Source organism: Periophthalmus magnuspinnatus, chromosome 5 (genome assembly GCF_009829125.3).
Source record: "Periophthalmus magnuspinnatus isolate fPerMag1 chromosome 5, fPerMag1.2.pri, whole genome shotgun sequence".
NCBI lineage: Eukaryota > Metazoa > Chordata > Actinopteri > Gobiiformes > Gobiidae > Periophthalmus > Periophthalmus magnuspinnatus.
In genome coordinates, this window is record NC_047130.1 from 20,833,467 (window position 1) to 20,844,017 (window position 10,551).

Sequence of the window (10,551 nt, forward strand, 5' to 3'; positions counted from 1 at the left end):
TCTGTTTTTTGATGAGGCCACAACATTATAACACGGCTTAAAGCTCACAAGAGTCAGTTTTGCGTGATGTAGAACCTTTAACAAAAAAATACTGGTTTTATAATTTTTTTTTTTTTAATAGTGACATATAGAAGATTATCAATACAGATTATAATGTGTATCGTAAAAGCAATCATGACTTTCAAGTGATTCCAAGTGATTCCCAGTGATTCCCTGTGATTCCCAGCCCTAATCCTAGTAGCAATACCTCTAGTGATCCCTATTTCCCTACATCTGGTTATGAGGCAGTGATTGGGACAGCAGCCCATGAGATTCCCAGAGGAAGGGCGGAGGAGGAGCAAGTCTGAGATTACATCATTAGTTGGACATTTTTATTGCCCTGGGTCAATAAAATTAAACAAGCTTCCAACAAGAACACTGAGCTCACCAGACCACGTAAACCTGCATTTCAAACCAAGATGTCTCAAGTAAGTTTTATATCTTTTTGAATAAATTATAACTTTTAGCCATCAGTAATGTGTTGAGTTGTATTATAGCAAGAAGATGAACAAGTCCAGCGTCCAGAGTTGACAGAAGAGGATCTGGCTGAGGGCAGGAACAGGCTGGGACTGACTGGACCGGCTAAAAGCAAAACATTTGAAGTAATGGAGGAGTGTGGTGAGTACAGAGTTAAAAGGACAATGTAAATACTGTTTTTAGTAGTTTCTGGTAGTATCTAGTATACTTGAGTACTTAACACTATTGTACTTCTCTGAGTATTTTTCAGATACTTTTACTTGAGTCATATTTTTCACAGTGTAACAGTTTGGCTAGTCTTTGTGAGTAAGTCTGTAGTGACAAAAGCTGGGAACATTTGTGTTTCTTGCACTGCTTTTTCCAAAATATAGTTTCTCATTTTTGTGGTATATTCTTTTAAAAGTACCTAATTGTATGCATTATATCCCCCAAATTATAAATAAGATATTACGTTCTAACAGTTACTCTTACAATTAGTCTTACTTCAGTAGTTACCCAAATACTTTTTTACTCTTACTTGAGAAATTTCTTGAATCACTACAACTGTGTCTACTTCTACTTAAGTAATATTATTTTGAAGTAACATTAACAACAACAACTTGAGTAAAATATTTGGCTACTACCCACCTCTGTCTAAATGTCCTTGGAGACTGGAGGAAGTCAGAGGCATGTTCCTGCTGTTGTTGAACAAGTTTCCTGTCCATATATAGAGAGAAGAGGCTAACAGCAGAGGGATTTAAACAGAGATTTGTCTCGGTCAAGAACATGCAGAGTCATCGAGCAGTTGCAGTGACCACCTGTTCCTTTTTACATGTCCTGAACAACCATTAGAATGTTCTTCTTTTTAATTGGTGCCACGTGACTTGTACAAAACATTAAAGGTCCCATATAAAGCAAAATTGACTCTTGTGAGCTTTAAGCCATGTTATAATACTGTTACCTCCTCAAAAACACACCTGGAGTTATGTTTTGTTTCATTCACACATGTTTGAATAACACTTTATTATTAGTCTGTCATCATCTCCAAACCTCAAAGTCCTCTGTTCCACCTTGTAATGTCATGAAGCGGTAGTAGTAGTAGAGATTGGAAATTCCTGGGCTGAAATGATCCAAATGATTCTAGTGAAGGTGTATGGAGTTTAAAAACACAGTGGAGCACTTCCTGTATTGCCACATGACATCACAAGGTGGAACAGAGTGTTTTTTGTTGGAGAGAGAAAAACTCAGCCTAAATGTGCTGGGTTTTTCTGTTAAACATGTGTGAATGAAATAAAACACAACTCCAGGTCTGTTTGTGATGAGGAAACAACATTATAACATAGAAAAACATCCGAAAATAGCTTAGTATGGGCCCTTTAAACCACATTGTTACATGGAATAAATATTAACTTTTACTTAGCCTTGATTCTGTCAGTCTACCCCAGAGAAGCTGTGGTTAAAAACGGTAACAGTTAAGTGAATGAACAATGCAATGTAAAGTTTTGTTTTGTGTAGGTCTACATATAGAGAGGTGGTTGTCCTATAATCTTAATACATAGGCCTATTTATTTATTTCACTAACAAGGACCACCACAACAATGGCATATGATAAAGATATTCATTGATATTATGAACAGATGTGGAGTGGCCCAGCCGATTCAGGATGCCCTCTCTGTAGATGGTGAGGTCTTCGGGCTTAAAGATGGACAAGAAACATGGGAGAGGAGGGAGGGGTGGAGAGAGCCGAGAGGGGTTGACTGGCCTAAAAGAGCCAGTCTTTTGAACGGCTCTTTGAAATGAACAGATCCAAAAATTTAAGATCCCATAAAAGAGCTGAAAGTCCCATCACTAGTGTTGCTGGGATAGGCTTGTATACATAGGGCTTCTGGGTAATTAGAGGTGTGGTTGAGGTGAGCTGTGGTTCACTGGAGAGGAGCAGGAGGAGGTTGAGGCGTGGTCCTGCTCCTGAATCTCAATTAATCATACCAACTCCATTTATTTTCTCTAAATCATAATGTTTTAGGATTTAAGATAATTTTGTGACTGATCATACGTTTGTCCTTTCACAGAGAAAATGGGTAAAACAGCACCGTCTGTGTTCAGTCAAGTGCGCTCAGGAGGAGAGACGGTCCTCAACACACGCTCGACTCGACCAAGGAAGAAGTAGAAGAACATTATCCTGACTGTGTGAAAAATGTAACGGCTTATTTTGCACTGCGCTGTGCTGGAATTCACTTTTTATCATTTGGAATATGGCTTTGAGGCCACTGCAACATGATGCATGATATTAGATTAGATTAGGAATAGCTCTTGCCTATAGTAGACTGAGATAGATTAAAAACTATATTATGGAAAGATTTTTTTTCTTATATGATTCTGTGCTTTTGTTAAATTGAAGATTGCACCTTTATTGTCCTTGAGTCTTGAAAATAATATGTTGATTTTGAGAGTGATGGAATGTAACGAAGTACAAGTAGTAAAGTACTGTACTCAAATATACATTTTACATACAGTACATTGTTAAGTGGTAGTAGTTTTACTTTACTACATTTTTGAACAGGTAAAAGGTAAATATTTTTCATTACCGTTTGAGACCTGAAAAGGCCAAGGGGTTTATTTTTAACACGTTCATAATTTGAGCGAACAAAAATATACAAATAAAAACAGCTAGCAGCAAATATTTACCAGTAGTTGTTTCTGTTGAGCAAAATTCAAAACAAATCTTTAAAAAAATTACTAAAAATGTATCTTTTTTTGATAAACGGGTACTTTAATACTTTTACTCAAGTACGATTTTTTCATGTGACACTTTTACTTGAGTATTATTGTTTTGCCCAAATCAAGTACTTCTTCCACCACTGGATTTTGATAACACATTTTGTCAAAACTGTTGCACAATTTAGTTTACAAAATAAAAGAGGTTGTCAAGTCAAATATTTGTTTTCTTTTATTAGGAATAATTTCCCAGCTGTAACAAATAAAACTAATTCAACAGAACAACATATGAAGGAAACAGAACAGAAACATTGGGTGAGTGATGAAAAGTTGCATAAATATACTATGCAGAGAAATGCTTTCGTCTATTGGCTCAGAATAAAACTGGATTTGTGTTCATTTCATAAACTTGTGCTGTTGGTCCTGGAGAATTTTGGCCGAGGATTTTGCGTCGTAAAAAAGTTCGTTGATTTCTTCTACTTGTTCTCGCTCCACGTTTTCTTTGCCCTGAACACGCCCCAAAAGGCTGGCCGGGGTCAGCAACTGCACTGCGTATCTGAAGAAAAATTTAAGGATTTAGAAGGAGATGGGACAGATTTATAGAAATTTGAATACATTTCAATGAGACCAGATGATTTCATAAACAGACAACAACATCCAATCATTATAAATAAATAAGCAAAACCCCATACATATTATAGTATCTAACTGGACTTCACACTTCCATATTGTTTTGTCTCTAGTAGGGATGAGACAACAATAATATCGTCTATCATGATAAAAAGGACATTTTATATAATCGTGATAATCGCCAACAAAGATAGTCACCATTATATCACCAGATTGTGTAGAAAGAAAAAAAACACTTATTCACAGTGGAGTGAACGGGGGGGGGGGCAAAGGGGTCTGTTGTCTGGGGCCTCGGGATCTTAGGGGCCCAAAATTGGACCCTCTTCCTATTATTTTGTATTACATGGGGGCCATATGAAGCTTATTGCCCCAATCCTCCAATATTTCAGTCGACAGCCCTGCTCATCCATAACATTTTCTCTTATAAAGTTATAATTATTCATATCCATAACAACTATAATCATTATCGTGAATCAATCACAATGATTTTGGCCATGATAATCGCCACTCAAAATTTCAATATCGTCTCATGCCAAGTCTCTAGTTGCTCATGTAAACAACGAAGAAAACATGCAAAGACTTTAATCACTTTATTATTCAGTTTTAGATGATTTTGAGTTTTCAGTTTTTAGATTAATCACCCTCTGTCAAACCTGTGAAAGGCCATGGAAAAGCCTTTAGATAAAACCAGTAGAAGTAGAGTCAGACAAGAAGTACTTTCAAAGAGATTACATTTTATCCAACCAAAGGGGTTTAAGATGACATGAGCTGTTGACATTTAGTTGATTAATTGGTCAGTGGTTTTGACCAAAATTTGTATTAGTCATTAGTCGTTTTATGTAGATTATAAAGATTTCTATGGGACAACTGCACAAAGGAGAAGTTTGTGAGTTAGCTGAAGGTTTTGGATTTTTGTTGTTGTTGTTATGTGTTAAAAGGCAGATTAAATTCAAGATTCATGCATTTAATCTGTCTGTGTATAAATTCATTGTTTCTTTTTACTCTCTGTATAAAAAGTAGTTTTTGCATGTACTCCTGTGCACCTGTAATCTTATGAGTGCAGTTTTAGGTCTTTACCTGAGTGTAGTTTTTGAGCCGATCTCTGCCAGATGTGTGAGAGCCTCTTCACTGATGTTGATGCCTTCAGTCTGAGCACGAATCTTAATAATCTAAAACACAACCGTGGCATTAATATTGAGTGATAAAAATAAAATAATTCCAGGTTTAAAGAGATTATAGCTGACCTGCTTCATCTCCTGTGGTGTGTACATCATGGTCCTGATGATCATGACTCGGTCCAGCAGGTCCAGAGGGATGCCATGAGGAGAGCTGATGTCCTCTGTCCCTCTGAGGAGACAAGACAATGATATTAGCAATTATTTCCCATTTAAAGCTATTTGTATATAAAAAACAACAACAACAAAAAACAAAAGACCCCAACCCCCCCAAAAAACACACACATATTGAGGAGGATTTTGATGGACTATAGAGCTCCAGAGCAAATAATTATAAAACTGATATATTCTTATTCTAGTTGGCTCCTGAAAAACCCAAGCGTCACCCAAGTGTTTTTATAAAGCGCATTTAAAACAACTTCAGCTGACCTTTAGTGCTTCACATAAAAGTCAACAAAAACACAAAAGCAAATATGCAGATAAAATGTTACATAGGAAAAGTACAATAAAACACCAAGATATCCTGTCTGGCTCGTATTAAATCACTTTAATTAGTTTATTTCTAAAATGACTAGTTTCGTGAATTGGAAAACTTGGGCTCATTTTTAATAACATTTTGGTTTCATAAAAAGGCACAATAAAGAGTCTGGCATGGTCTCTATGGAAAATGATACAGGGAGAGTCTAGTCTGGACCAAGACACTGAATTCAAAAACTGCATTTCACATTCAAGAAAACAGAATTGATGTTATTACTATAAGAAAGAGGTGTACGAGTTAACCAACGTTACATGAGAAATTATTTTTATTTTTTCTAAGCGAGTTTTCCGAACCCTTCCTCTATACTGGTGCTGACCTGATGAGGCAGTTTCCACGGTTGGAGGCGAACACGACGATGGGGGCGATAGTGCTCTCCAGTGCTCGGTGGAGGTACGTGAAGCACTCGATGTCCAACATGTGAACCTCATCCACAAACAGAACCCCCGGCACCAGCTCCGCCACACCCTGGTCTATGTACCGGTTTACCACTTTGTTTATCTCTGCACGCAGCTTATCTGGGGAAAATACCAACTGTAAGATACTACTGTACTTTTGTAGAAATAAATATCGATTGTAGCTTTTGATTTACCTGTAATTTCTGTCTTTTTGGGTTTCATTAACTGTCCCATCATAGAGAGAATGTCCTGTCCTCCCTGAAAGAAGCATGTAGGTTTAAGTTTAGTAAAGATTAGAAAGTCAAGACATTTTTTTTAAATGAAGAGTGAAAAATGGCTGACAAAATGACAATAATCAGCATTTTGGAGCACAAACTTCAAGTGAGACTATTCAATTCTATCTCTAGTATATATCCCAGTGCATATATACTATTGTTGTGTCCTTGAGCAAGACACTTTTGCGAGCTGGAGTATGTCATTGGTAGTGGTTTGACAGCCATACTACAGAACAGCTTTGACTATTCATTGGTTTATTGCTTCGTATTATGTGGAGCCATTTTGAGGGACGGTTGACCATTCAAAGATATATTTTGTTTTGAATAGGTAATTTATGGCAACAGCCTCAACTTCTTATTGTCTTGAAACCCATGAATATAATTGCCTTGCAATCACTGTGTGTAAAGAGTCAATGAAATGTATTAACTTAGTTTGAAGTTCCACAAAAGCATTATATAATTTTCATGATTTAACATAATTACACCGATGATACTCCAGTTCTCCACGCCCGTACCTGAGGCCTTGCGTTGGCCACATCCAGATCGTGCAGCGTCACGTCTTGAACTATCTCCTTCTTCTTGTGGACGTCTCCTTTGGGCAGCGGCACGTACTCCTCTGCCTCCAGGTCGAACTCAGTCGCAAATGTGTCACAGCGACCTTGTCTCTAAAAGATAAGTTTGGGTTTTCTGTTATTGGTGATATTGGAGGAAGTGCAGAGATATCTGTATTGACATTTTAGCCGATATTTGGCACTGATATTCTAGGATAGTCTGCGTGTCCCAAATTGTATCAGATTTGTCTTTTTTTTTTTTAAACAGACCCACGAGTAAAAATGGAAAAAGAGCAAATAAGATATAACTTTACTATAAAAATTCATTTGTGGTCTTTGCTATACATTGAAAAATCTAAATATTGAAATCGCAACAACAGCAAAATAAATATTGGTTATCAGAATTGGCTCAAAAAGTGTTGGACCATGCCTAAAAAAAAAAAAAAAAAAAAACTCCACCTCCATTAATTACATTGATCATTTTCAAATCAGAGAGAGAACAAAGGACAGCCAGTGCAGAGGGGAGCAGGTGTGTGGTGACCCTGTGCCAAACCAGATGAAAGCGTTGAATCATCAGGTTATGAGGTTGTCAGCAGTAACAAATGTGGCTCTGAATACAAGGCTTATGTGCTCACGGCCCACCAGAGACGACTAAAGGGGGTCTTATGGCAGGTTTTCAACGCACGCCACAAGCCCCCGGAGCAGCGCAGGAGATGGAGAGATATGGAGACGTGAGGAGGGGCAGGAATGACCGGCTCGTGCCCCAAAAGGAGGGAATGTACAGCAGCTTCACAGAGGAGAATACAGAGGAGGGCCGTAGAGGACAGAAAGGTCACTGGAATTATGGGACTATAGATTTAACATTTATTTGAAAAGAACATATAATTTTTCTAATGAGAATGCGTCCGGTGATGGTTTATGGGCTTAAAAACTGTGTAGAAGTCTGTATTTTTACCTGTGATGCAACATCTGAGTAAAAATATAAACTGAGCACTCAGAGACTACTACACAAAATGTTCTGAGACTACTTTGGATAAAAAAAAACTAAACGTCTTGCTTTTGTACACTTTCCTTAGAAGTTATTTTGCCCTTTTTATTTATAAAGAGCAGTTTTGACATGGCACAGTGAGATTCGTAAAGTTCTACCTTGTCTTAGTCCTGGTGTGTGGTACTGACCTCCTCTCTAACTGTGGTTAAATTTGCCTGTAAACACCAGATCAATGTCTTCTCCCCAGCAGCCATAAATGTACAAAACACAGCTTCCCCACCAGATTCACTCTTCATCCCCCAGACAGACTGAAACAGGCTTATTACCTTCACGGCTCCACTGTTGGCCTCGATGTAGATGACGTCTCCCACTTCAACTCTCTCCTTTTGAAGACTTTCATAAATGCTGGGATCAAGCTAGAACACGCAACAGCTTCTTGAGCACAATGAGGTCTATGAATGCCGTTTTATTATTTCTCTATCGGAAAATCCTCACCTTGAGCTGCTTGGTGCCTTTGGCAGTCTTCAGACCGATGATGACGTGGCTGATGGTTTTGCCATATCCGCCCATGGGGTTCTCCGTCTCACAGGGAGTCAGCTCTGTCACCTCTCCTTCATACACCTCCTTTGTTTCTTTGATACGCAGGCCTAAATGTGCACACATACAGCAACACAAAACATTAAAATATAAACTTAATTGTGAAGTTTAAGCATTCAAAGCAAGATTAACTCTTGCAATTATATTTGTGATTGCTACCGTTCAATCTGGAGTTAGCCAGAGTAGCATTTTATGGGGCTTGGAAGGGAGTCATATAAATCACCAAAATATGCTCTTTTGTGTTTAAATGTTGGGTACATTCACTTTTCATGCAATTCTTGGCCCTCAAGGAAGACTTGTATAGGGACGTTTTAACAAATTTATGGTGGCTTCCAAAACTGTGATCTGCTTATTTTTATCAGAAGAACACAAAAAATATCAATAGCCATTTTTCATTAATGATTTTTTAGAACAATAAACTAATAGTATACTTTTTTTTTTACTTAAAAATTGTCCTCCCAAACATATATTACCTGTACCTAGCAGTATGTTAATTACAGAAAACCCTGCACTTTAAAAATGGCTACTTGTACAATTAAAAGTAAGCTGATCCTGGTCCATTGGGCAGGATGCACACAGGTGGCCGATTCATACATAACTGTTCTGGACAAGGCGACGACAGACTCAGAATCTGACTCTAAACTTCAGCAGATCAGGTTCTGTGGGAGGAGCACAGCCCCAAAAGCCCAGAGGGAATGTACTGCACTTCCTCCTCTGTGACGGGAACTATCAGCATCCAGAATACGACCCTCACCCTCTCCCTCCCTCCCTCTCCTCCTTCATTGTTCTGTCTCCCAACAACTCAAGCTTTACTTAACAAATTGGGGCATCTACTGAATGGCCTGTTAAATAAACAAATGTGATGTGGGTCAAAAATAGATTAGCCTGGTGTTACAACTGTAAGAAATCAGATATATTTTTATATTTAGTTTCTTTATTGAGGACATTATAATTAATTAAAGATTTTTTGGGTCAACTAAATCTTTTGTAAACTGTTGCTGTTAATGCTAAATATTGCAGGATGTGTAAAAATACCAATAAAACATTTACATAGCATCAAATATTTGAGCTTTGGAGATGGATTAAAAAAGATGTTCAGATGAATAGTAAAGCAGTCTTTTCATAGTGGAGACATATGACATATAATACTCACCAATGGCTCTTCTGAAATTCTCCATCAGCACTTCTGTCTTTTTGATCTCTGAGGAGTAAACTTCACTGCCAACCATTGGACAGAAAGGCACCTTGTTTCCTAACTCCTGTGCCACAGCCAGCGCTAAAGCAGTCTGAAAAGAGAGCGAAAAGACCTCTTCATAAACCATAATGTAAGCAAGTATACTGCATTACGATGCGTTTTTACATTACCTTTCCTGTACCTGGTGGCCCTGCTAATAATACTGCTCTTCCAGCCATCTTCTTTGAACGGATTAGCTCCACAATGATACCACAAGCCTGAAAGCAATAATAAGATTTATTTATTTGGACAGGTAAAGCTAATTCAATTGAAGCATTAAACTTCCATAGGCGCACTTTTGGTTATTTTAGGCAGAAAATAATGTTAATTATAATTCCGTTACATATTATAAATCCACAAATGTACAGTTTGTAGTTTTATTCTTGACCCGGTTGGAAAACAGCGACCCCACTGTCCATGCTAGCAAAATTAGCATGTCCTGTTAACCGGTCTAATTGCCTGTCTCTAAATGGCAACAGACCTTCCAATCATTCATCAAAATAAATTACAGATACCAAATAATTATAATAACAACAACACTTTTATATTACCTCTCTTGCAGCTTCTTGCCCCACCAAACCACATGCTGCCTGCTTAGCATTACCGGCCTCATCCAGTCCCAGTCCTTTGACGTGACTGTGAGATGCGATACGCTGGGTTTTCGTTGTGCTCTTCACCTCCTCGATCTTCATACCTATTGTATCTATGAAAACAAGCACTAATAAAACCACAAATTATTCCTGTAGGTGGAAAACAGCCCAAAATCCGTAGAGACTGTCTTGCCTCCACAAAAGCCGCCGAAACTCAAAACACAAGGAAATTGGTTACCATGTGGGTTACTAGGGAAAATGAGCGGAAGTGTTTCTCATAAATCCCGCCCACTACATTTTAACTTTTTGAAAACAAAGGTAGAATTAAAATATTACTTCACTAAAATCGTGTAACTTGTTAGCGTATT

At 37.9% G+C, this 10,551-nt stretch overlaps 2 protein-coding genes across 2 annotated transcripts; one reads left to right on the forward strand and one right to left on the reverse strand.

Moving 5' to 3' along the window:
- Positions 1 to 313: 313 nt before the first annotated feature.
- On the forward strand, positions 314 to 3,429 carry mustn1a (musculoskeletal, embryonic nuclear protein 1a). Its single transcript, XM_033966002.2, has 3 exons — positions 314 to 467; positions 537 to 657; positions 2,565 to 3,429. The coding sequence occupies exons 1-3, from the start codon at positions 459 to 461 to the stop codon at positions 2,660 to 2,662; spliced, it is 228 nt and encodes a 75-aa protein (XP_033821893.1). The 5' UTR covers positions 314 to 458; the 3' UTR covers positions 2,663 to 3,429.
- Positions 3,427 to 10,438, reverse strand: ruvbl1 (RuvB-like AAA ATPase 1). The gene is made up of 11 exons (XM_033966001.2): positions 10,145 to 10,438; positions 9,725 to 9,811; positions 9,513 to 9,645; positions 8,258 to 8,409; positions 8,089 to 8,178; positions 6,739 to 6,888; positions 6,143 to 6,206; positions 5,870 to 6,068; positions 5,085 to 5,187; positions 4,918 to 5,009; positions 3,427 to 3,766 (listed from the first exon to the last, which is right to left on the reverse strand). The coding sequence occupies exons 1-11, from the start codon at positions 10,283 to 10,285 to the stop codon at positions 3,607 to 3,609; spliced, it is 1,371 nt and encodes a 456-aa protein (XP_033821892.1). The 5' UTR covers positions 10,286 to 10,438; the 3' UTR covers positions 3,427 to 3,606.
- Positions 10,439 to 10,551: the final 113 nt, after the last annotated feature.